Below are 27,870 nucleotides of genomic sequence, written 5' to 3'. Positions count from 1 at the left end.
AGTCATTATTTTAGAATAAATGCTTTGGGGCCAATATTTAGCCCACAGCAGGCAGTGGGTTTAAAACACTGGTCACTGAAGGTAAAAAAAAAAATCCACCAGATATTTAGCACTGGTGTCTGGATACAGATTGGTGCTGAACATCTGGGAATCAACACTGACTGGCAGTGCTATCCAATTAACAGCCATATTCAGACCAGATAGCAACCCAGATAAATTAGGACAGTCATTTTTCTGTCCCAACTTTATCCAGTTAGTAGTATGAATATCAGAGCTAACCAGATAGCCTCTACTCTAGCGCCACCTAAGTTTGGCATGTGGACTACCCCAGCACTGTCTGGATGGCGCTGAAGCAGTCAGAGGGAATATTCAGCAGCACTGTTCCCTCTAAAATGTGTGTGTGGGGGGGTCTCCAACTGTATTGCTGCCAGTGTGTGTATGTGGGGGCAGGGGTGCTTTAATTTTGTTTTTTTTGTATGTGGGGGCAAGGGGGTACTTTAATTTTGTTTTTTTCAATTGCTAGGGACAGGCAGGTTCCCTGGAGTCCTGCAGAGCTTGCCTGGCCCTCACTATTGAACATGTGATAGTGAAACAGCACCCCCCCACTGGCAGGGCTATTAGTGAAGCATTCCCATACAGAGATAACAGTATTAAGAAGCATTATCTGGTTAAAGTTGCTAAATATTCCCCTGGCTGGCATTTATTCAGTTAGCAGCACCTGTTAACCAGATAAATATCTTTGAATGTCAGCAGGAACATTGTTCCATTTTAATAAAGTCACATGTGTTCCCCAGGTGTATTTTGAGGGGAAGTGCATTTTCTTTTAAAACAAAAGCTATGCCAGTGTCTACAGAGCTTCTTCATCCCTTACATTAGATTGTATTCCAGAATCACTGCATGATTTAATGAAGTTAATCCCAGTTCACAAGGAAGGATTCTACCTAGGAGATTATCAGAAATCCAACCACTAATCTTAAGTGAGCAAACTTTTTAAGCAATTCAGCTCAAAAATAACACTAATTCTAATAATAAAAGAAATACACATTCCCTGGGATGAAAGAGGAAAGACTGCTGTCAGCCAAGACAGCCTGGCCATATCCTAAACAAATGTATTTCTAAAATCAGACAAACAGATTCAAAGCAAAAACGGAGTTACACTAAAGAGGAAAGCAAAAAGTGGGATCGAGCAAGCAATCAAACTTCTGTGACCGGCCGTTGGGACACAGAGATGCAAACTAGCCAGAATAGAGCAATCCTTTATGCATATGCATAGTATAGACAGATAAATAGATAGATTATTTTAAAAATAAATAAATGTACTGTATGTGCAAATGAACCCATGTAGATTCACAGCATCAAAGGGCTGATGCAGAACGTGTACTAGACTTTCTTTGCTGGTTAGTTCAGCTTTAGCTCACAATTTTGTGGGCGCCCTATGCAAAAATGGGTTTTCATATCAGCTAATTGTGTGCAATTAGCACACACACACCAGTGCATAGCACATTTAAATCTATGGTGACCAGGCTATTAGCTATTCAGCACAGATGTACAGACGTGCACAGATCAAAGAGCTGAGCATAATACAGGGGCTTTAACGTCAGGTCTGAGGATTCATAAAAGATTAGCTTAGTGTTAATGAAGATTTCATGCCCCACAGTCAGAAAAAGACATGTCCTTAACACCCCCTTTTACAAAGCTGTGCCGCAATGCCGACGCAGCCCATTCACTTTGAATGGGCTGTGCTGACACTACCGAACTGGCAGCTGCTAATGCAGCTTTTTTAAAGGCGGGGGGGGGGGGGGGGGGGGTTAAATGAATAACATAGGGATGCTCACTTAAATGGCTATTACTTGGAATAGGTAACAAGAAAAAAGCAACATTTGTACCTTGACAGTGTAATAGAATTAGTACACAATTCACTTGCTATTTTTTTTTTAAACTTTTTATTCTGGCAGTAACATACAAAACATTATTTCAAACTACAGGAGAGAGTTGTGAAGTGGATCAGGCAGGGAGGCTAGTGAAGATCTTGCTTTTGCAGTTAGGGTGGTGGCAGTATTGCCCGAGTATTGGGGAGTGGCTTGAGAAGGTGGGGGAGATGCAATATAATAAATTAATCAGTATGTTACAAAAAATAAAAGAGGGTTTAAAACAGGACTTGAACTTCTACATTGATTATACTAGACCTCATGAACCAGTAAGTTGGAACTGAAGGGGGTAGGGGTAGGAAAGGTGAGAGGGAATAGGAGATGTTTGGGTACCAGAGGATGGGGGGGGGGGGGGGGGCGTAGGTCTTTTCAGGTCTGCTTGGGGAGTGTTCAGGTTTTTGGACGATGTATTTCCTTTCTTTGGAACACTGAGTTGGAGAATGTCTAAGGGCAGTGGAAAGGGGGGGGGGTGGAGGACGGAGGTACAGGAAGGTGGATAATGGAGGGATGGAAAGGGAAGGGGAAATTTTACGTAATTTAGATTGGGAAGTAGTTTTTGAAGAATGTGGTGGTTTAAGGGAGTATCAGGGGAAAACTGGTTAGTTTGAACCCCATGCTGGCAGTATCCCCGTGAACTTATATTTCTGCATGTGTTAGACTACATGTACAAACCCCCCTATCATCTAAACTGTGCCTGAAACACAATTTGTTACCATTGAGAAAACTGTCATACTTACATGACTTAAGTTTAATGCATTAACTTTGGCTTGAATAAAATCAGGATGATCAGGGGTCAGAGTATACTTATGCTTAAATTTTTCTCCAGAAGCTTTGTAACTTAACTGAAAGATAAAGAAAGAATATTTTATAACACCACATAAGACCCATGTGCAAATTGACTTGCATTAAATTTGGTTTTATTTATAACACACAGCAGCATGCTTCAGAAACTAACCTTAGGGGTCCTTTTACCAAGCTGCGGTAAAAAGGCCCCTGCACTAGCAGTGGGGGCCATTTTGGCTGCGCACTGTGGCCCTTTTTACCGCAGCGGGTAACAGTGCCTGAAAATGGGCATGAATCACTCCGAGCTCCAAACTTTCATTGCTCTAAGCTTTATGTGCTCACTTGTCATCGGTCATTTATCAAGCTGTATACACCAGCAACACTTCAAAAACTTTCAGCCTTTTTAATTTTAAGAATTAAGAACTTATCTTAAGTAGCATTCTTTAAAGAATAAATGGCCATGTTTCGCCCCATGGTTTTATCAAGGATCTGCCCCTTATGCTGCAGACATCAAAGCCACCATTCTATCTTGAATAGCAGTGGATATTTTGGATTTAGTGAGAAGACTATTGAAGATATTCATTGGAAAATGAGATTAATGGTATTGTGTTATTGAAAACAGGCATGATCATGCAGTAAGATTGCTCTTACCGCATGGCCAAGCGAGGGGGAGCAATTACCACCACCCATTGAGATGGCGGTAAAGGCTCCCGAGCTAATCTGGCAGTAACCGGGTAGCGCACAGTGCTGCTCAATTACCGCCGGGTTACTGCCACACTAGAAAAATTGTGGCCGAATTTCCATAGCGCAGCAAATGGGGCACGCTGGGGCTGGATCTACCACTGGCAACTGCATTGGGCCGGCGGTAAGCCTGCATTGGGCTTACTGCCGCTTTTTAAAAGGAGGGAGGGGTTCTTCAGGCTGGATTTCCAAGGACTTAGTCAGTCAGTATTGACTTTCAGCACTGATGGGATGTCTATTAAATTTAGCAGGTCCAAATCTGACCAGCTACATTTAACCAAACTTTTATCTGTAAAGCTAGCCAGTTTGGTTTGACTAAAAACTAGTCAATTTTCTTGGCCCCTCAGTCAGCTTTGAATTTCTACTGCTGTTCTTAAAGAGGACTACATCAGTGTTCTTGGAACATTCAAAGATTTCTTTCTGTAACAAAAGTTGGAATTATTTTTAATATTTTATTCCTACTAGATATTGAAAGACATAATCTATATGTCGAGATACAAGGTTGTTGCAACCCTGTGAGTAAAGAGATAAAAGTAGGTGTATTTGGAGTAGCTGTGTTAGGGGAACCCATGCCAAGTTATCTGGATGAAGTGTTGATATTGTTTTTAAAAATGTCTTCTTTCTTGCATTGTAAAGATCATAGACTTTTACTAATAATTAGATACCAGCCTATAAAAGGTGATCTAAAATAGTAAAAATCACAATTATGGTGAGTTTTAATATTAAACTAAAAAGCATGTTGATGAATTCATTTCAGTCTTAAAAATGTATTTGGTATTATTTTTCCCAAATAAACTATAATTTAGCTAAACTACATTCACGGTAGTAAATAATCCATGTTAAAATGAGAGCAGTGCATTCTCTAATCTTCGTATCATGGAACAGAACTAATCTTAAAATGGTGCTCACATCACTCTGCTGTTTAGTGTTGGCTTGAGCGAGAACAAGGTTCATCGAATCTGGAATACTGCTGAATTTGATGGTGTCTGGGTGCTGGCGATATTTCTTTTCATTTAATGCCTCTCCAGCTTTTTTCACTTTTTCAAAATCTAATGATCCCAAAGGCATCCATCCAATGCCCTTAAACCAGCTGTTGTAATCTGCTTTGTACACATTCTGCAAAGGAGAAATCAAAGATCAATGAATAATCACAAATGCATGCAAGTGTCCATTTATTCCATAATCCTACTAGAGCCAAATGCTGACACCTTCCATTCACACTGACTTGTACTGTAATTTGTTGAAAAACTGTTTTGATGCAAAGCTTCATTATCAAAAAACTAAAAACTTAAAAGGCATGCTTAACATTTCACCAAAATTTATTTATTTATTTATTTATTAGGATTTATTTACCGCCTTTTTGAAGGAATTCACTCAAGGCGGTGTACAGTAAGAATAGATCAAACACAAGCAGTAGGAAATTAGAGCAGTAAAAATATTCGAACAACAATACAAAGTATGGCATGGTATACTGCTTGCAATGAGAACACAATATGCACTAGAACATTATAATTGGTAGTGAGGGGTAAGGCAAAGTTGTAACATATAGATGAGTAAGAAAGTAGGAAGAATCAGAAAGTAAGGTGATTGATTTGAAGAAAGTTGCATGTGAGGTCAGAGAGATGGTTAAATATTATCTCAGCTAGGGTAGGAGTGGATAAACATGTCCCGCTGCAGTATGTGAAGCCCGAGTCAATCCTTGTGTGTGTGAGTGAATTTTCACAATTAGGGGCTCTGTGAGACACCGGGTGAGGACTATGGGGTGACCTGGGGAATAACTCAGCCAGGCAAGGCATATGTGTGAAAGTAATTGTTTTATTCGCCTGAGCCCAGGGACCTGTTACCTCACAGGCCCTGATCCTCAGATGCAACAGTTTCTCTAATTTAGTAACAGTCTTGAATAGGCCTATGGCTTTCAGGCTAAGCAATCTGTGGCTGGTGGGTGGGGGGGGGACAGGGGACGCCCCACCCCAAACACAGCCTGTAAGTTCTCAGGTCTGGCTCCAGTCAGACCTCAGCAAGGTTTGCAAGTCTTAACAAAACAAAGTTGGCTTGCTTCAGCTAGTCAGGTTTTCAGGATGTCCACAATAAATATGCATGATCTTGATTTGCATATCTTGTCTCCATTATATGCAAATCTCTTTCATACATATTCATTGTGGATATCTTGAAAACTTGACTGGCAAGGGATCCTCCAGGACCTGACTTGGGAAACACTGGCCTAATGGTTAGTGCAGTGACCTGAGAATCTGGGGAAATGGGTTTGTTTCCCACTGAAGCTACTTATGAATCTGGGCAAGCCACTTAACCCTCCATTGCCCCAGGTACAATACTTAGATTATAAACCCACTAGGGACAGACTACATATAACAAACATAAACCAGTTGGTTGTTCCAAAGGAAGGTGGTATATCAAATCCCATTACCCTTACCCATAGCTATCCAGGCAAGAAAGATCAGAGACACAGCTGTTCTAACTTGTCCAGAGAGCTATTCAGGCTCCAGTGCTGGATATCAATGGTACCCGCACAGCTTCTAGCAGTCACTGAATACCTGGCTATTCAGTGCCCATTTCTATGTACGGTTTGTGCTTAATATCCAGCTATGGAAAAACCCATAGTGGCCAGTGTTTAAAAAAACCCCAATAAGGCTATCCATCGTGGATTTAATATTACCCCCTTGGTTTTTATCTGCCTGGGACTCCTGTGCCTTTTTGTCTGCTCTTTCAGTCTGTTTTCTAACCTAGACCTTGAGAATTATTCTCCCCCCATTGCCCCAGGACCCTTTGAGAAGGTGCTGGACTGTGAGCTAAAAGTGATAGAGAAAAGAACGCAACCTTGCAGCCCCTAAGCACAGTGATTTAATTAACTGTTTGTGGCACCTCCAGGATCTATCCTCACCCCAGCAATGGAGGACCAGCTACACTGGTTTTCACTGATTTCTGAATTAATAAACTGTTTTATGGGATACTGCATTGTAGCAACTCATTAACTCAGAATTGTATTATGAAATGTTACTACTTGTGAAGGGGGAAGCATGAAGTAATTTCACAAGAGGAGGGAGGGCTTTCTGTGAAAGAAATCATGGACAATGCATACATTTTGTCATTTTGCATATTTTTATGCAAAGCCCCTTTCTGTAAAATCACTGTGCAATTTGGTGCCTTGAACGCTGATATTCTGTCTTACCACAGCCTTTTCCAGATGCACCTAACATCTTATACTTTCTTTAACTAACTAGACCAATGATGTTCCCAATTATACAGAACTCAAAACAACCTGCTTCAGAAGATATTTCATGCTCTCTGCCATCAGAGCTGGTGTTAGACATGTAGGGACATTGGGGAGAAAGTGGGGAGAAGGCCCTAAAGCCCACCTTCAGGCTATTCTTCCTTCAAATCGCAGCAGGGTTGGGGCCCCCTGTTGCATGAGGGCCCAGGGCAATGGCCCTGGTTGCTCTCCTAACACCAGCCCTGCCTGCCATCTCAATTTAAAAAAAAACATACAAGTAAACTACAATTCACTCATTCCAGCGTTTCCTGTGCATGCTAGAGACCTCAATAATCAAATACACTTTAACAGAAAAAAAAAGCACAAAAAAACTTACATCACTCTGAATTTCCATTCTATTCTTCGAAAGCTGAACACTCATTGCGTCCGGTAAATACGTGTAGTGGTGAAGTAGTCGTTTGTAGTCCACACCACTGACCACCTCCTGGGACTTTTTAGCAGCTGTAATACTGAACATGTCTAAAGGAGTATGATACTTTGTCTTCGTTTTCTCATAGTCTTTCTTGTACTCACGCTCAGACTGCATCTTAGCCACATTCATATAATGGACCAGCTTAGGATCGTCTTGAAGACTTCTAAAACCGACATGATGTCCTTTTGCCTTTTCATAAGCTTCTCTGTATTTGTACTAGAAAATAAGTCATTTATTAAAATGCTTGCAGTGTACACAACGGCCTTAGAAAAGATGAACGTCTCGAGTTCTGCAATATGTCCTGACTGGCTGCAGCTCTATGATTGTTCATTTTCACTGCACCTACTGCAAATGAACCGGCTTTTTTTCTGACTAGATAAAACAAATCTACGCTTGTATTTTTTACTCATTAGCTGTTTTTAGATTGCTTGCTTATTATAATTCATAGCTCATAACCAGCAATCTGATTAGCTAACAAATCTCTGGCCGTCTTCAAATCTAAGCTAAAAGCCCACCTTTTTGATGCTTCTTTTAACTCCTAACCCTTATTCACTTGTTCAGAACCCTTATTTTATCATCCTCACCTTAACAGTCCCTTATCTCTTATTTGTCCTGTTTGTCTGTCCTAATCAGATTGTAAGCTCTGTCGAGCAGGGACTGTCTCTTCATATTCAAGTGTACAACACTGCGTACGTCTAGTAGCGCTATAGAAATGATAAGTAGTAGTAGTAGTATAATGAGGAAAACATATTTATACACGCTAAATCAAATCTTATCAGATGAACTAAAAAAAACATATTAAAAAAAACATTTTACTTAAAAAACAGAATTATATCTGCTGCTTGTGGTACTTACGTCACTAGCAATGTTTCTTGATGCTTTGGCTGCTACAATTGGAATGGCATCACTTTTCATTTTGTGCCCTTTAGCGAGCGTCTGGTGCCAGTCATGTTTATAATAAGCCTAGAGTATAACAGAAAAGTCAAGTTTTAATTGAGTCTGCAAGTCTGTAAGAATAGGTATGTTGCACAAGATTCCAAAGAAGACATCTGAAACAGAAACGTAGCCAGTTTTTGATCTCAGGGGGAGCAGACCTTTTGTAAACTAGGTGTCAGTGTGAAGCTGAAGGACTGATCCGCATAGGCACTATTTCATTCAAAATTTGTTTGGGGTAGCAGCCGCTCCCCTTGCACCCAACCTAGCTACGCTTCTGGTCTGAAACACATTCACAGCGTTAACAGGAACATGCCAGATCCTGAGAGGGAAGGAGTCACAGCCAGCTTGCAATGATGACATCTACTGGCAGATTTGGGGTCTGAGGTTTCAGTGTTCTAGAAGGAGCTTTAGTGCAAGGCCCCCAGTTGACTCCTGTCACTGAAATAAGTAAGCTGGATGGGTATGATTCAGGGAAAGAGTATATGTTTTATTGGGACATTTGGGCCTCTTGCTTCTTCAAAACTCCATGCTATTAAGGGGTAATGAAGGAGTTGCTCCCTTGAATTAATTTGTTGCAGTTCATTTCCTTGCTTTCAGTTTGGACTAATGGTTGTTTGGAGCTCTTCTGTATGCAATTTTAGCACCAGCAGCCTTCTTCATGCAACCTCAGATGGCTATAGCGGGCATGACGTTTTCTGCATTAGTGCAATAAGCATCCCTGGGAAATGGGAATTGAGTAGAAAGCAGCAGGTCATACCAGAAAGCAGAGAAGCTCTTGCTGCTCTCCGTCGATTGAATCATCAGGCCATGGGGTACAGGAATAGGGATCTGTTCTCGCCTCCTTTAGCTCTGTATTCTTGTCCCCTTTTTCTCTCTCTCTCCTCCTTTTTTCTTTGTCTCTGTCCCTCTCCTTTTTTCACCTTTTACATTTTCTTCTCTGTTCTCTCTCTTTCTCCCTTTCCCCTATCACTCATCTGCTTTATTTTCTCTATCTCTTTTCTTTTCCCATTTTACTTTCTCTAACCTCTATTGTTCTACCACGATCTCCTTTCTCATTTCTGTTTCCACTTCTCTCTCTCTCTCTCTCTCAGATTTTGAATGAAATAAGACTAACAAAAAATTGTCTGCATCTACATGTGGATCTCTGCTGCTGCTCCCTCCTTCATAAAAAGCAATAGGCAACAGGGGAGACAGGAGCAGCACCTACCCTGCATTCACCAACAATGGTTACTCATCCTATACCACCATGCTAAAGTGGCACATTTAAAGAGACACCACTGGTAGCAGAGGTACACTATCAGTAGCTGTGACATTACCCTTTTTAGGTTGAGCCACCGCCTTCCTCTGGATTGCAACCCATAAGTTGTTGACCACTTTTTTTTTTTTTTTTTTAAAGCATATTTTGTACAAGACAACTTACATAAATATATCAAAGTAATCAATGCTGCTATTTCTTTTGCCAACAACGCGTGAACTGCATGTACTATACACCTATCTACTTACATCACTCAGGTGGAGAGCATTGTATCTAGCTTGGATAAACTCGGGGACATCAGGTGTTAGATTATACTTATGCAAGTACTTTTCTCCTGAAGCTTTGTATAGCCTCTGCAGAACAGAAACAAATGAACTTGTTTTACTAATAGTAGGACAACTGCATTAAGAAAAAGAATGGCAAACAGAAAACAGCTCTTTCTGATTAAATAAAGAACAATACACAAGTTAACCATTTTCCTACATCATATATTCTTAGGAAGCTCAGGGTCATAAAAAATATTTTACAAGGGATATGTTTAGATTATTTGTGCTATCTTGGTTTGACTATTGCAACCTTGTTTTGATAGACTGCTCTCTGGCCTTAATTGACCAATTACAGATCGTATAAAATACAACCGTTAGGCTGCTTTTTTGGCCTGTCGAGATTTGATTCTGTTAGGAATTATTATCTAAAGATACACTGCTTAATGATTATGGCCCATATTCATTTTAAGCAGAGTGTTGTGGATTTTAAAATTTTGTCTGGAGATGCCCCTCACTATATCATGAATTTAGTTGCGCTGTTACATGATGCTACTTCTAAATACAGTACTCTGAATCAGTTTCTCTTACGCTTTCCAGACACAATTAAGATAAAATCTGTTAAGCAGTTTTCTTCATCTCTACATTACCAACTGATCACAATTTGGAATTCTCTACCTCTATTTTTGTGGTCTTGTCGACATTATTTGAAATTCAGGAAAAATTTGAAGACTTTACTTTTTCATAGGTCTTACATCCTTGGATGCTAACTAACTGAATCTTGCAAACTTGTATTTTCAGTAATGAGTAGACTACAGTGTACTAGATTAAATTGTGTATCTGTATTATAATTCCCAGATGTTCTGGTCTGGTTTTCTCTTGGAGGTGATCCGCCCTGAACTGTGTAAGTAGCGGCAGAATAAAAGACATGATATAACATAACATAACATACTTACGTCGCTAAGTTGAAGAGCATTGACTTTAGCTTGGACCATGACTGGTGAATCTACCACACTGGTAAATTTAATGGTATCTGGGTGTTGACGGTATTTCTTCTCGCTCAAAGCATCTCCCGCCTTCTTAGCCGTCTCTACATCCAGAGACCCAATAGGAAGCCATCCAATGCCTTTCATCCAGGAATTGTAATCTGATTTGTACACATTCTGCAAGGACAAAAGAATACTGTTTAGATTTTTAGGAATTTTGACAAGTATTAAATTGTTACATTGAAAATAAAAGTGATGCTTACATCGCTCTGAAGCTGCATCTGCTTTCTGGAGAGTTCTAAGCTCACTGCATCAGGCAGATAGGTGTAATGATGAATCAGCTGCTTGTAGTTAGCGTTACTAGCAATCTCTTGAGCCTTCTTAGCACCCGTGACATTAAACATATCCAACGGGGTGTTATACTTTGTTTTTGTCTTCTCGTAGTCTTTCTTGTACTCACGTTCAGACTGCATCTTAGCTACATTCATGTAGTGGACTAATTTGGGATCATCTTGCAAACTGCGGAATCCAACGAGTTTTCCTTTCTGACTTTCATAGTCTTTCCTGTACTGCACCTATAAAGGCAAAAGGAAATAAATTATTGGATGGCAGGGAGGGTTCCAATTAAAATTCAGAGACAAAAAGAAAGTCATTTAAAATCCTTTAGAGGAGCTCAGTGTGTGTTACTAACTACTTAGTATGTTCCAGTCACACCTATCAAATGTCTCTGCAGGGTATGGTTTGGGAGAGTAAGAATGCTAGAGCAAACTGGAGTGTTTGGAATGACAACTGTTTATATCATCTCAACTCTCTGATAAAGACTCTCAACTGCTTCCAGAGAAAAATATGCACAGCTTTATGTAGAATTTCAGATTTGGAGGGATTTGTGTTGAAGCATTCACTGTGTGAGTGCAGAGAGAGTTTATATTGTAACTAACTCTTGGACATTATGGGGGGATTCTATAAATGGCACTTAAACAATTGTCACCGAAAAAAAGCAAGTAGCAGTAGCCTATAAACCGCACCTAAAGTTAGGCTTGGTTTAAAGAGTAGCGCTTAAGTCCAGGGATTGTGCCTACATATAGGTGCAGCCATTTGCAAATACCTGCACCTATATTTAGAAGTGGAGTTCCCTTATTCTATAACTACGCATTTAACTAAAAGTCACACCCTCGGTCCATCCTGGAACTCTCATTTCTGTGCCCCATTTTTCGATTCAAATGTAAAATTTAGGCATGAATTCCAGACCTAAATTTACCTGCGTTCATGTTAACTGAATCTAATTAGTGCCAACAATGGCTTGCTAAAACGCCAATTATTGCCGCTAATTAGCTTGTTAATCAAATTGTGCATGCAAATTGGGCACATGCCCAAATTTGCACACTTATATTTTTTAGCTCTTTTTTTTAGCTCATTTTATAGGTCCCCTCTCCCATTTGCAAATACCCACTGTACACGGGTATTTGCAGTTAGACTCTAGGCACCCTGCTGGTACTTATGCAGATACATGTACACTTAGGGCTAGATTCAGCGCCAAAAACAATCGGCACTCAATGTTATTCTATAATGGGCACTCAAGTGTAATTCCCAGCACCCAATTTAGGCGCACAAAGGTTAAGAATGCCTCCAGCCCACCCACGTTCTTCTCACGGCCACATTATAGGATTTGGGCGCACATTCTTATAGAATAACGATTAGCAAGATGTGAATGAAATTGGTGCCAACTGGTGCCAACTAACATCCAATTTATTGGCACTAACTGGCTTATAGCCAATTTAGTTGGGTGCAAGTTTGGTCACCATATATAGAATCTGGGAATTAATGTGCACATGTGCTAGTATTCTATACATGAAGGTGCGCAAGAGGCACATAAATGTGGCTGCCTAAATTACAGAATTGCAATTTATCTGTATATTCAGCATGAATACATATATAGGCATATAGGTGAAAATTCTATAAATGGTGCCAAAAATTAGGTGCTGATAAAAAATATAAACACTCAATGTTACTCTATAAAGGGCACTCTGGGTTGAGCCACCCATGCCCCTCCCATGGTCACACCTCCTTCTGAGTTGCACATGATCCAATTTAGGCACCCATGGTTACAGAATAGGGTGTAGCCAGATCCGTGCCCAGATCACAATTAGTGCCAATTAAGTGTTAATTGCAATAATTCAATCATTGGAGCCAATTAACTAATTATTTTGGACGCTGATATGGCATCCATACCCAACAGAATCCAGGGGAAGGTGATTAAATGAGTATGGTAGTATGCCAACTCAAAATCTGACCCTACCTAAACTGCAATAAGTATACCAAGTAAAACTAGTTTCAGGACCTTTCAGCTGCAATCTGATAGCCAAGGCATCAGTGAGAGAATGTACTGACAAAATAATGCCACAAGTAAAGTGCTGCCCTGCCTCAGGCCAATACCCTACCTGGCAGGAGCGAAGATGTTCACTGAAGGCATATAGACTCCGGGGATTCAGTCACAGCCATAGGTACAAGGTTGGCACAGCTGGTGCATGTTTGCATTCCCACAAAGCTGCACAGCTCCCACTGACCTATGTGCATGCTCCCATAACTAGCTGCAGAATTACTGGCTGACCACAAGGACTCATGGGTCCATCTGGAGATGGTGGGCTGACAGGAACAGGCAGAAATTTTGCCACACCAGGGCTCACTTGGCCCTGATGTGATGGTAGCCCCTCTGATCTCCAGTAAGGTCATGGCCTACAGATGTTTACTCAAAAGAAACAATACTTCCTCTTCTTATTGGTGATACTGTCCTATACACTTAATCAGAAAATAGATATACTCTCCAATCTTATTAAAAATGGAGGAAAAAACTTCAACAGACTCCGTTCTTTGCAGGTATGTAACTGCCACTTTTAAGGAGCACTAGCTGTCATCACTGGCAAAAAAGAACCTCCATTCATAAAGTTTCTAATTACTGAAATTTGAAAAATTGAATAAAGAAACTTATCTCATAGAGATGCCGAATTTCTCTCTGATCCCCAGATGTTTACTGACAGCTTTAGTAAGGCATGCTACCCAGATATGGACAGACCCCTCAGAGGATTGAGGCCTTGTTCACCTGTGGGATCTGGGAGTATTCATGCTCTCACAGTGCCCCATTTGGCATCTCCCATCCCCCAAGTGAGGGGGAAGAGAAATCCAGGAGGTAAGTATTTGGGAATGGCTTGAACTCCTCAGTCAAATTTCTTTCTTAGGCCATTTTTGGCCTTTATTTATTCCATATATATCTTTGTGTGTATTGACTTGGTATCATATGTTATTATTTCATGGTAAGGGACTGAGGGAAGACCAGATTGTTCATGGATGCCCATATTATAGATACTCATTTTAATAATCATATTTAAAATAGAAATAGTGACATTTGGGGATAAGTATCAGAAATCATAGGTATTGTATCTGTGTGTGTGCAAGCCAAGCAGATGAAAACACAACCAAAGAAATTTTATCACTTACATCACTAATAGCACGTCCAGCGGCTTTGGCAGCTCGGATGGGAAGAGCATCTATTCTCAGGTCATATCCTTTAGATTTTAACTCCTCCAAGCCCATTTTGTAATAATTCTAGAAAAAAAATACTCTCGTTAAAACTTTATAAAGTCTGTGAAGAGACCCCATATTGTTCTTCTGGTCAAGGTGAAGTACTTACATTGCTGAGATTGTAGGCATTCACTTTAGCTTGGAGGAATTCAGGGAGGTCTGGGGGCAAAGTGTACTTATGGATAATTTCCTCTCCTTTAGCTTTGTATACAACCTGTCATCAAAAACAAAACAAAAAAATAATGTACAGTTCTAATGGGAGATTAGCACTGAGCTGGATTACATTTTTTACAGCATCCATCTAACAGGAAATAGGTTGCAATCCTTCATAAGTCTGATAAAGAAAAACATAAAACATAGAGGGGGGAATTCTATATACGGTGCCTTGAAAATTGGTGCCGAAAAAACTAAAAACTAAGCCTAAAGTTAGGCATAGTTTATATAATATGCTCACGCACCATTCTTGGGACTAAAATTTAGGTGCACCCATTTAGACCACCTAAAACTAGGCCTATAATAATGCACATAGTTTTTGGCTCCCAATTACGTGCATAAAATACAGAATACTGTAAATTACATGTAATCCTGCTGCATTTAGGCACCTGTACTTATGCCATCTCTATGGCTGGAGTAAGTGTGGGAGCCCAGAAGTTAGGCGTGCTAGTACCAGGCTACATTAGGATTCTGAAATGGAACCTAGAAGCCTAGGATCCCCTATAGATTAGGCTCTACTGCATGGCCTTAGGGCACCTAAATGGAGGCATTCAGTTATCACCACAATGCCCCAAACATGCTCCTTTTGCTCTATGTATAATGCTGGATGTAAAATGGATTATACAACCAGCATTGCAGGCTGCAGTCAATAAATGTTACCCAAAGTCAGGCGCCAAAAAGATCATCGCTAAGCTAATATTTTGCAAAGAGTGTGCAACATTTGCAGAATACGAGCTTAATGCACATCTTGCAACTAACTTTGGGCACTGGATTTACATTTGCTGAATCCTGGTGTGATCCCAGCGCCCAGCTCAGGCATGGATAAGACATTCTTCTATAATCTCACACCTAAATTCTGAAAATGCCCCTGACCCGCCCATGGCCATACCCCATATAATTTAGGCACACATGTTATAGAATAGGGCACAGGGCAGATCTGGGCCTAAATCATAATTAATTCTAATCAACGCCAATAATTGATTGTCGTCACCTGATGAATTAATTTGCGTGAAGATCTGGTAGCTGCGTTCAAATTTGTGTGCCCAACTTTGGGTGACCTATATAGAATTCAGGGACTTGTGATGATTTTCAGCCATTATCTGTATAAGCTATGTGGTTTAATTAAAGATACCCATTTTGCTGTCCTAAATTAACCCATTAGTGCCCGATGTTCCCATAAGTACACCATAAGCCATTCAACTCATATGGGAACATCGGGCACTAATGGGTTAAACTGCATAGCTATGCAGATAGCAGTGAAATATTGCCAGCTATCTATGGGGCACACCCACCCTTCACCCCAGCACCATCTGAATAGAGCGAGGCAGCCTGTGGAATTTATTTCCATTAGTGCCCTGCTGGAGTACAAACTGAAGGTTTAGAACTGTGAGTTCCAATCTTGCTTTGTTACTAGAAAGTATCAAATACTTCTGTGATTCATTTCAGATGTCTAAAGGAGCTATATACCATGAATCTTCCTGCTCACATTCCAGTTGGTCATTATTACTTAATTAATGTACTGAACATATAGGCATTTTTCCCTCTAAGCTGAGTGGGAGTCCTCAATATTGTGTTTTCAATGGCTAAGGTCAGGCAGGTTCCCTGGAGTCCTGCAGAGCTTGCCTGTCCCTCACTATTGAAACTTCCGGAAACTACTAAAGACTAACTTGTTCAAAAAGGCATACCCGACCGACCCAACTCAAATGCCTTAACCCTGCAGCACAACAAAACCAAAGCTGGTACTGGACATAACTCTTCCTCCTTACGATTCCCCAATGTGTCTGTCATACATGAACCTCAACTGTGTATTTGTTCAAACCGGTATTGTCAATCGCCTCTACGGTACTATGTAAGCCACATTGAGCCTACAAATATGTGGGAAAATGTGGGATACAAATGTAACAAATAAATCAAACATATAAATGGCAAGTGACCGACTCACCTGCAAATGCGCAGTAGAGACTTCCCTCTCTGTCCCGCCCTCGCATCAAGATGTGATGACATCAGACGGCGGAAAAGAGAGGGAAACAGAGTCGGAGTCACTGTCGGACGCTACTGCCTGGAAACGAACATCGCGCGCACCAACCTCCACCCTCCCCCCCCATCCCCGCCGCCGCTCCCACCCTCCTCCGCATCGGGCCCCCTGCACTGACCTGACAGCGCCTCTCACCTCCGAGTGGAAGTGCTGCAGGCAGCAGCAGAGCGATATGCTGCTGCCTGCAGCGCTTTCACACAGAGGTGAGAGGTGCTGTCAGGTCAGTGCAGGGGGCCCGGCATGGAGGGGGGAGGGAGCGGCGGCGAGGAGGGTAGCTGGAAATCTCGCCCGTTTTTACGGGCTTCACGGCTAGTAAATAAATAAAATGTGATAGTGACACAGCACCCCCCCCCCCCCCCCACCTGGCAAGACTGTAAATGGAAGAATCCGGCTCAGCTTGGAGAGAACAGTGCATATAGGGCCCGATAGTCACAGCATTTATGCTCCTAACTGAATGCTCATAAATTAGCCTCTTTGAAAATTTGCAAGAGCTGAGTGCATAATTTCACTAAACTCTTAAATTTAGGAGCATAAAAAGTGGGTGGAAGGAAGGGAAAACAAGTTAGGAGCTTAGCACTGATTTTCAGCACTAGGCTCATAAATTAGGCTCGTATATCTAGGGAAATGAATGGCAGGCCTATATTCAGATTAATTTTCAGCTCCAAAGTAATGCTCCTAATTTGGTCTAAAAATAAGGCACCAATTTAGGAGGAGATTAATTTAAGAGCATAAACGTAGGAGCTCAGGATTTTCTGAATATTGGGCCCATACTTATTATTAAATATTAATCAGTCACATTTGTTGGTGTTACTTACATCACTCCTTTGTGCTTGGTTGATTTTAGACTGTACAATAATAGGAGCATCTTCAATAGCAGTGAACTTGATAGTGTCTGGATGCTGACGGTAATTTTTCTGTTTGGTGGATAAAAACTTTGATTAATATACAATGGCTCAATGGTAAAAAAAAAAAACCTGTGGGCTCCTTTTACAAAGCCGCACTAGTGATTCTGGTGTGGCAAATGCAATGAAGCCCATTCAGCTTCTATGGGCTTCATCGCATTTGCAGCATGAGAATCGCTAGTGCGGCTTTGTAAAAGGAGTCCTATGCTTATTATTTTCATTGACTGCTACACAAGGATTCACTAGTATACACAACTCAGTGAAAAATTAAGGATTAGAGAACCAACCAGACATATGGAGGGGCATTTTAGAAAGGACATCCAACTCAGAATATGGTTGTCCAAGTCAGAATGTCACAAATGGACGCCCATCTCACATGTATTTTAGATCATAGATAGATGTCCATGTGCTGGAAAAGTCCAGAATGAACATCCATTTTACAAGCTGAAAAATCCAAATTATGACTGGGGAAAACAAGGGACATGGACAGCTGTGTGGCAGCATAGGAATCTCCATCTTATAAATGCAAAGCACACAAAGTATATTAAGGATAGTTCAAAACATTATATAACTATGGATTATTCAAAATTAATTTAATTGAGAATGAGTTTAAAACACACAATTTACTATAAATCCACTCAGGATGCTATGATCTCATTACACTACACATCAGATATCATCCTATCACTTTATCTAAGAACCAAACTTATCTTCACATTAAAGTATTCAGGGGCCTTTTTACTAAGCCGCGTAGGCACCTACGCGCACCCAACACGCGTCAAATTGGAGTTGCCACCCGATTACCGTGTGGCCCTTGTGGTAATTTCAATTTTGGCACCTGTCCACTATGTGCATCCGAAAAATATTTTTTTTTCTGATACGCGTAGACCATTACTGCCAGGTTACCGCGTGACACCTTACCGCTAGGTCAATGACTTGCAGTAAGGTCTCAGACACAAAATGGACACGCGGCAATTTTCATTTTACCACACGTCCATTTTCGGCAAAAATTTTAAAAAGGCATGTTTTGTAGGTGTGCTGAAAAATAATTCTGCACACGCCCAAAACACGCATCTACACTACTGTAGGCCATTTTTCAACGCACCTTAGTAAAAGGACCCCTCAATTTCTTGGTAAACTGATTAACAGCCCATTGGAATAATCAAAGCAGGGTGTCACAATACTCTGAATAATCAATCTGAAACTACCATCTTTAAGATAGTCTCTCAATCTCCTTAAGAAATGTCAACTTAAAAAACACTTGACTAATTATTTTATGTACCTGATGTCGAATCATTAGTCCTGAGTCTAAAGTCACACCCAAGTTAAGGAGCTTATTCACTACTGGAATAGATAGATCGTCAATCAAAATATGAGAGGGAATACCATTGAAAGGGTATCCTGTCAAAGCCATTTTTTAATTGTGAGCCCTCCAGGAACAGAAAAATACCTACCTGAATATACACCTCTTCAATAGCCTTCAGGCTTGCAAATGTCTTATATATTCAGGTACAGTAGGTATTTTTTCTGTCCCTGGAGGTTACAGTTAAAAAAAAAAAAAAAGAACTGCAGTGGGATTTGAACCAGTGACCCTCAGTTCTCAGTCCACTGCACTATCTATTAGGGTACTCCTCAGATCTGCATACTGCTTTGTTAAGAATGTCCATAGCACCTGTAGCTGTCATAAAGCCTGGTAACCCTTGCTGGTTTCACATTCAGGAAAGAGAGGGGGGGACAACACTAAGGGATTAAGGAGATGTCATGCCTTAATCCCTCTAGTGGGCAGCTGATCAATTAGAACACAAGTCTGGACATTACAAGAACCAGGTCTAAATATGGACATCCATCTTTTTAGACATGGACGTCCCTTCACCTCTGTGATTGGAGTTGGACATCTAAATTTTGGGCCCTCCCCAGTCCAGCCCAGAACATGCCCCCTTGCCATATAGACAACTGAAGTGTTAGACATCCATACCCTACCTTCATAAAATTGGGATTTGGATGTCCATGCAATATGGACACCTAAATACCAGTTTTCAGACGTCCAAAACAAGAATAGAGCTTCTGATAAAATAAACAAATAAATACTATGTTCTAATGAGGTTGGAGGAGTGGCCTAGTGGTTAGGGTGGTGGACTTTGGTCCTGAGGAAGTGAGTTCAATTCCCAGCACAGGCAGCTCCTTGTGACTCTGGGCAAGTCACTTAACCCTCCATTGCCTGCAGCATTGAGCCTGCCATGAGTGGGAAAGTGTGGGGTACAAATGTAACAATAAATAAATAAAAATATGAGATATGTCTTGTGGTTATGAACTATTTACCTCACTAATGATCTGTGAAGCCTTTTTGGCCTTCTCCATCTCCAGGGATTCAAACGGCATCCAGCCAATGCCCTTCATCCAGTTATTATAATCAGCTTTGTAGTCTACCTAAAAAGCCATAAGGAAGAAAAGTCAGAAGAAGAGGAAAATGTAAGTGGGAAACATATCTATTCAGATTTTAGTTTTCTGGCTTTGCTTATTGGTTCTCTGGAAAAAAACGCTCTATATTGCCAGTTTCTTTAAGAATGCCTTCTACATATTCCAGAGGCTTAACAATTACAGAAATGATTTCTGTATCTAGAACATCTGCCTTAAAAAAAAGAAAACTGTACAATGAAGGGGGTCTTTTACTAAGAAATATTTTTGTAGCACCAGAAATGGCAAGTGCTGGGGGTGGGAACTACTGCCGGGCTCCTGCGGTAGCCCAGCGGAAGTTCTGGAATGGTGCATGGCAAGCATGTTGCTGTTCGCCAACCCTTTAGTAAAAGGGCCCCTTAGCTGTGCAGGGACCAACGCTGAATATCAGTCGGCACCCACAAACCTTCCAGGTAGATGCCTGAATATTCCTCTGTTCTCCCTTCCCCCCGAACATAAGTGTATCCCTTTGTGACACCCTCAAGCATTGATCCTGTCCACCCCCTCCAACCAGAACCTGCCACCCCTCCAACAAGAGCATACCACTCCAGAAAATGCAGCCATTTTATGCCATGGGCATGAGTGAGTGGGAATTAATCCTGCCGTTCTGTCACTAGACTACCAGGGATTTTCAAGGTAGGCCTAGTTGAGAGGGAACCTATAAGGGTTTGGATGGGGGACTGGTGGATCCTTTGGGAGTAGGGCAATGTTCATAGGGAGAAGGTCTTGTGGAGAAGAGGTGTGGAAGGGAGCAGCTTTTGTTGGGAGTGAAGTTTGGGAGGGGGGTGATATTTTATGGGAGTTGTTGAGAGGGAGGAAGTTGGCATGATGGATCAGACAGGAGGGAGGGGGACCTGACAGATCCCCTTATGTGGGTCCCAGCTGATATTTGTCCAAAATCCGCATAAGTGCCAGCAGACAGCACATGTCCAGTCATACCTGGATATTCAATGATAGCGCCTGGACATAGTCTGGCATTGAATATGCAGGGCTAATTGAGCCAACGATGGTCAGAGCTTAAAAATCCACTGACTGCCTCTGACAAAACAGCATTTGTGGGTGCATACTTCAAGCTAAAGCCAGTCCTATCCTTTTTGCAAAAGTGTGAGTGCAGTAAAATCAGATTTTGGGACCAGTACATGTACATTGTGTTATTTTTCAATAATAAGAAAAGGTTTAAAAATATTTCAGTATTTAATGAAGCAGTATAAGATAATTCCATTGACAGTTCTAACAAAACAAAAACAAAACATTAATATCTGTCTTTTAAAGTCATATTTGCAGTGTAGTTTTGGGTAGAAACAAATGTCTAATGTCTTGGAAAGCTCCTCCAGCACATCTGTTATGGATAAAATGAGGAGCTGTACAATATGAACAGAAAGTGAAATATCCAATGGCTAATGTCCATGTTATCCAAATCCCCCATATTCCCTATAGTATATCTAATTGCCTGAATTAAGAGAAATCAGGATGCTGTGTCACACTTCCTGAGTACTCCATGCATTGTCCCTCTCAGGACTAGTCTTAGACAAGCTGTGCCCAGGACAGCAATTTCATAGGGAGTCCTAAAGTTTTCTAGCAGGTAGTGACTCCTTGAGCTTCAAGCAGGCTTGCAGCCCCTTGTGCCATTGGTGCCTAATGCTATCACCCTTACTTTAACACAGGCCCTGGTTCCTCTAATCCATGCAAAGGATGGGTACAGCAGAATTAACCAATGAATGGAATCAAAGAATATTTATGAGTGAGAGAAATATGATATTTAAACAATATAAACTTCCTTTGCATCTGATGTTCTTGTAGAACAAACTCTTATGGTGCAATTACATTGCAACAATTGAATAGTAAGTAATAGGCAGACCCGCAATTACTTACATCACTCAGTAGAGTATATGCCTTCTTTGCATGAGACAAACTAATGCTATCAGGAGGATAGAAATAGTTATGGAGCAGATGCTTGTAGTCTATATTGCTGGCAACAGCTTGAGCCTTCTTAGCTGAGGTGACTTGAATCATGTCCAGTGGAGCAGTATATTTGGTCTTCGTTTTCTCATAATCCTTCTTATATTTGATCTGTAAAAGTGAATTCAACAGCTATTGCAAGGTTCAAGGTTCAAGTTTCTGGTTATTTGACATGCTGCCTGTATAATAAAAAGTTTAAGCAGTTTAAAATATCATGATAAAATAATAAGGGATTTGAGTGGACAATACAAAACACAAAAAGTAAAGAAAATGGGAATACGACGGGAGAATAGGGAGGAAACAAATGACAGCATATTCTAAGAAGGGATGATAAGGAAAGACAAGGATCAATATTCAGTCTGGTTTAAGTGGACAGGAGAGACTCTTGCTCACTTAAACCATGCTCAGCACCCTGGCCGCTAATATTCAGTGGCATTAACTAGTCTCTGACCATTGCCTCTTGACCAGTTAGTGCCAGGATGGTCTGCAGAGGTCAGGGAGGAGCGAGCAGTTTTGTGGGCACCAGCCATATTCAATGCCGTGCCCCCATAGCTAAGTGGACAGATAGGACCACACAAAAGGCAGTTCTATCTTTGTCCGCATAGCTATGTGAGGGCCAACTTCCTTATAACTTCCGGGTTGGCAGCTGACCCTGGATATTCAATACCAGTGGCTGGACATTGAATATCAAGACTTAATTCTGCCCACAGCTGTTGGCGGCTTAAAAACTGCTGACTTCCACAGGCTAAATATCAGCCCCTACATTGTCACTGCAAGATGCAGATTGGAGGTCATTTTATAACAATGCACCTATCTGAAATATCAGAAAGTATGCCGATTGAATAAAGTGATTGACTCTAAAATCAATTTAAAACATTTCTAAAAAATTATTTAAATTTATATATATATACTACTACTACTACTTAACATTTCTAAAGCGCTACCAGGGTTACGCAGCGCTGTACAATTTCACAAAGAGAGACAGTCCCTGCTCAAAGAGCTTACAATCTAATAGACACATGAACGGTCGGACCGATAGGGGCAGTCAAAATAGGGGCAGTCTGGATTCACTGAATGGTAAGGGTTAGGTGCCGAATGCAGCATTGAAGAGATGGGTTTTAAGCAAAGACTTGAAGATGGGCAGGGAGGGGGCTTGGCGTAAGGGCTCAGGAAGGTTGTTCCAAGCATAGGGTGAGGTGAGGCAGAATGAGCGGAGCCTGGAGTTGGCGGTGGTGGAAAAGGGTACTGAGAGGAGGGATTTGTCCTGTGAACGGAGGTTACGGGCAGGAACTTAGGGGGAGATGAGGGTAGAAAGGTAGTGAGGGGCAGCAGACTGAGTGCATTTGTAGGTAAGAAGGAGAAGCTTGAATTGAATGCGGTATCTGATTGGAAGCCAGTGAAGTGACCTGAGGAGAGGGGTGATATGAGTATATCGGTTCTGGTGAAATGTGAGACGTGCAGCAGCGTTCTGAAGGGGGGATAGATGGCTAAGTGGGAGGCCGGTGAGGAGTAAGTTGCAGTAGTCCAGGCGAGAGGTAATGAGAGTGTGGACGAGAGTTTGGGTGGTGTGTTCAGAGAGGAAAGGGCGAATTTTGCTGATGTTAAAGAGGAAGCGACAGGTCTTGGCTATCTGCTGGATATGCGCAGAGAAGGAGAGGGAGGAGTCAAAGATGACTCCGAGGTTGCGGGCAGATGAGACAGGGAGGATGAGGGTGTTATCAACCGAGATAGAAAGTGGAGGAAGAGGAGAAGTGGGTTTTGGTGGAAAAACGATGAGCTCAGTCTTGGACATGTTCAGTTTCAGGTGGCGGTTGGACATCCAGGCAGCAATGTCAGATAAGCAGGCTGATACCTTTGCCTGGGTCTCTGCGGTGATGTCTGGTGTGGAGAGATACAGTTGGGTGTCATCAGCATAGAGATGATACTGAAAACCATGAGATGAGATCAGGGAGCCCAGGGAAGAGGTGTAGATTGAGAAGAGAAGGGGTCCAAGGACAGATCCCTGGGGAACACCAACAGATAAGGGGATGGGGGTGGAGGAAGATCCATGAGAGTGAACTTTGAAGGTGCGGTGGGAGAGACAGGAGGAGAACCAGGAGAGGACAGAGCCCTGGAACCCAAATGAGGACAGTGTGGCAAGAAGTAAGTCATGATTAACAGTGTCAAAAGCGGCGGATAGATCAAGGAGGATGAGGATGGAGTAGTGGCCTTTGGATTTGGCAAGGAAAAGGTCATTACAGACTTTAGAGAGTGCTGTTTCTGTTGAGTGAAGAGGGCGAAAACCGGATTGAAGTGGATCGAGGATGGCATGAGAGGAGAGAAAATCAAGGCAGCGGCTGTGAACGGCAAGCTCAAGTATTTTGGAGAGGAAGGGTAGGAGGGAGATGGGGGCGGTAGTTGGAGGGACAGGTAGGGTCAAGTGATGGTTTTTTGAGGAGAGGTGTGACTACGGCGTGCTTGAAGGTGTCAGGGACGGTAGCAGTGGAGAGAGAGAGGTTGAGGATATGACAGATGGAGGGGGTGACAGTATGAGAGATGATGTTAAGTAAGTTGGTGGGGATGGGATCAGAAGAGCAGGTGGTGCATTTCGAGGAGGAAAGAAGGCGGGCGGTTTCTTCCACGGTGATGACAGGAAAGTAGGAGAAAAAGGCCTGGGTTGGTTGGTTGAGGGAGAGGGCTGAAGGGTGAAGAGGAGATGGCTTGGTAGTGAACTCAAGGTTGATCTTCTGCACCTTGTTGCGGAAGTAATCAGCCAGTGATTGAAGAGAGAGCGAGGGGGGGTGGGAGTGGGGGGCGCTTTGAGGAGGGAGTTAAGGGTGGAAAAGAGACGACGGGGGTTGGAGCTGAGAGAATTGGTCAAATGGGTATAATAGTCCTGTTTGGCAAGGAATAGGGAGGAGTGGAAGGAGGATAGCATGAATTTGTAGTGAAGGAAGTCTGAATGGGTGCGAGATTTCCTCCAGAGGCGTTCAGCAGATCGGGCGCAGGAGTGAAGGTAACGGATGCAAGGGGACAGCCAGGGCTGGGGATTAGTACGTTTTGTGGGACGGGAGATGGATGGTGCGAGGGTGTCCAGAGCAGAGGAGAGAGTGGCATTGTAAGTGGAGACAGCCTTGTCGACAGACTCGGAGGACAAGATGGAGGGGAGGAGATTAGAAATAATAGAGGATAGGGTGGGAGGGTCAATAGCCTGGAGATTCCTGGAGGTAGTGGTTAAAGTTGGACGGGGCTGAGGGGGGGTGAAGAAGTGTGAAGGTGATTAGGTGGTGATCGGAGAGAGGAAGAGCTGAAACGTGGAAATTGGAGGGAGAGCCGGAAGAGGAGAGAACGAGGTCAAGACAATGGCCGTCTCGGTGAGTAGGGGTGGTGGAGCATAGCCGGAGGTTGAAGGAGGATGTTAGAGTGAGGAACTAAGAAGCGTGAGGGTCGGATTGGTCGTCAACGTGTATGTTAAAGTCTTCGAGAATGAGGGACGGAGATGAGGGTTCAAGAAAGACGGAAAGCCAGGCATCGAAGTCGGTGAGGAAGGAAGAGAGGGGTTTATTAGGGGGGCGGTAAATGACTGCCACTCTGAGTGGCAATGGGTAGAATAGCCGGATGGAGTGAGCTTCAAAGGATGAGAAACAGTGGGACTGCGGTAGGAGGAGGGGTTGGAAACTACAGGAGGGCAAGAGTAGTAGCCCGACGCCTCCACCTTGGCCAGCTGGGCGGGGAGTGTGGGAGAAGAGATAACCTCCATGACAAAGGACCGCGACTGAGGCAGAGTCGTCAGGGGAGAGCCAGGTTTCAGTTAGAGCGAGCAGTTGAAGGGAACAAGAGATGAAGAGATCGTGGGTGAAGGGCAGTTTGTTGCAGACCGAGTGGGCGTTCCACAAGGCACATGAGAAGGGGAGGGAGGAGGGGGGGAGAAGGGGAATAGAAACGAGATTGGAGACATCACAGAATCGTTTGCATGGATAGGAGGAGGACAGGTGAGGGGGGCCTGGATTAGGATTAATGTCTCCCGCGGATAGCAGGAGGAGGAGCAAGAGAGTGCGGAGGAGGGTGGGGGAGGTCGGGCGACGAAGGCGACGAAGACGGGGTGCACTGAGGAGGAGTGGTGATGGGTTAATGGCAGGAAGGAGGTGTTGAAGGATAAGAGCGAGGAAGGAGGAGGGGGCCAGGAGAGATGTTGGGGTAGTGAGTGATGGGGGTGAATAGGGTAATGCCGTAGCGAGCAGGACGGGAGGGAACACGGGTGGGCAATGAGTACCAGTGGTAGACATCGGTAAGGGGAGGGGAAAAAGATTAGGAAGGGACAGGGCAAGGAAGAGAATGTGGACAGGGGCCATAAGTAGTGATTGCGGTGTAACAGGTGTATGTGTAGTGACTGAGGTGAGAAGCAGATAGAGCGGATAGCTGCGTAACCCTAGTAGCGCTCTAGAAATGTTAAGTAGTAGTAGTAGTAGTAGCTGGGTTGGAGGCTCGGGATTGATGAACTGGAGAGCAGGTAAGTCAGTGGCTGACGAGTTAGCAGGCAGGCAACTTGCAGGCGGGCTGGAGCAAGCTGGTGCAGATGGACAGGAACGAAGTCAATGGCTGACAAGTTAGCAGGTAGGCAGGTGAGTCAGTGACTGACAAGCTAGCAGGCGGGCTGGAGCATACTGGTGCAGATGGACAGTATAGATATATATATATATATGTTGGACTCAAGTAACCTTCAAGCAATAGGTAATAGGCAGGCTAGAAATGTACAAATAAATAAATAAATAAATAAATATAAATGTTAGAATAGTTTAATTATAGTCCATTTTACTAAAGTACAAAAACCCCATATAGGTGCCACCTTATGCTTGAAAAAAAATTATAAAATTCAAAAACAGTACTGAACATTTTCAGATGCTTATGTGTCAACTTTTGAATACCGCCTCAGGGAAAAATCATTTATCTGAAAGGGTCCATATGAGTCCTCTTTCTGAAGAAAATCCCAATTTGCCATAATCTCAAACTCTCCCATTTGATATTCAAATTACTCTCTCCATGCTCTATAAGTATATGGTATTTTATGAAGGAAACCTAAGTTCTCATGTGCGTATATAAAATAGACTCCTGCAATGAACCCCGTAGTTCACACTTGCTCTAAGTAGTGGAAATATGTGTCTGTGCATACATATCTTATAAAATGTGCCAGACCAATGCAACTCTGTCCAGACTATTCCCCCAGGAACATTTACACACAGATCATATTAAGGAGCCCTTTTACTAATCTGCAGTAAAAAGTGGCCTGCACTAGTGTGGGCGCGTGACATTTTTTTATCGCAGCGGGTAAAAAGGCCTTTTTTAAATGGAGCAGTATATGGCTATTTACTGCCTGAGCCCTTACCACCGCCTATTTTCTTGGCGGTAAGGGTTCACGTGCTATTTGTGCAGTAATCAGGAAGCACGTGGCAATGTAGCTACACTGCCAATTTTTGCTGGGAATGCCCCCGTGGTACAAAATATAAAATTATTATATACCGTGGGAAACAGTGCGCGCCAACTTTGGAATTACCATCAGGTGCCCGTGCTACCCTGGCGGTAGTGTTGATTGGCGCTACCCATGCATTATCCCTATCACATCTTAGTAAAATGGCCCCCTGAAGGAGGTTCAATCTTGCCATGCCAATAGAGGTCGGTTCTCCTGGTAGGAGCCCATTCTGTAAAGAAATGTAGGTGTCTACTTCACTTTATAGAATATTAGCGTGACCACTTAGATAAGTGTATAGCTAGTGTATTGCTCACTTCTAAATGCTGGAGATAAGTGCATAACTTATAGCATTCTATAAGCTATGCACCTAAGTGAGAGTCCCTTCCATGCTTACCCAGGCTCCACCCATGTCTAGGTCCATCTGTCAAATACATGTTATGTAATAGTGCTTAGGTGGAATTTTGGCATTTACATGCATATCTGCATATAGGGCTAGATTCTATATATCGCGCCTCAAAATTCAGCCCTGAAATGAAATTCGCTTAGGTGTATTCTATAAAGTACACTTTCATGTAGGCATACTTTATAGAATAAGCCTACATTTCCACACGGTTTATAGATTATGCCGAGCACCGGTTCACATGACTAAATTTAGTCACAGTCAATTACGCCAAATAAAACCTGATGTAAAG

The 27,870-nt window shown here is 42.4% G+C and overlaps 1 protein-coding gene across 1 annotated transcript in view; it reads right to left on the bottom strand.

Annotated features, from left to right (window-relative positions):
- The window catches only part of NEB (nebulin), a 424,680-nt gene that overhangs the window by 279,688 nt on the left and 117,122 nt on the right, over positions 1–27,870 (bottom strand). Inside the window, 12 exon segments of the mRNA XM_030209286.1 lie at positions 2,666–2,770; positions 4,362–4,568; positions 7,058–7,369; positions 8,009–8,116; positions 9,593–9,697; positions 10,564–10,770; positions 10,857–11,168; positions 14,086–14,193; positions 14,279–14,383; positions 17,233–17,331; positions 19,639–19,746; positions 21,646–21,843. Of these exon segments, the coding sequence (XP_030065146.1) occupies positions 2,666–2,770; positions 4,362–4,568; positions 7,058–7,369; positions 8,009–8,116; positions 9,593–9,697; positions 10,564–10,770; positions 10,857–11,168; positions 14,086–14,193; positions 14,279–14,383; positions 17,233–17,331; positions 19,639–19,746; positions 21,646–21,843 (1,974 nt within the window).

Source organism: Microcaecilia unicolor, chromosome 7, assembly GCF_901765095.1.
Source record: "Microcaecilia unicolor chromosome 7, aMicUni1.1, whole genome shotgun sequence".
In the NCBI taxonomy this organism is placed as follows: Eukaryota; Metazoa; Chordata; class Amphibia; order Gymnophiona; family Siphonopidae; genus Microcaecilia; species Microcaecilia unicolor.
The sequence above is the reverse complement of the archived record's forward strand: the minus strand, read 5'-3'. Positions and strand labels throughout refer to the sequence as shown.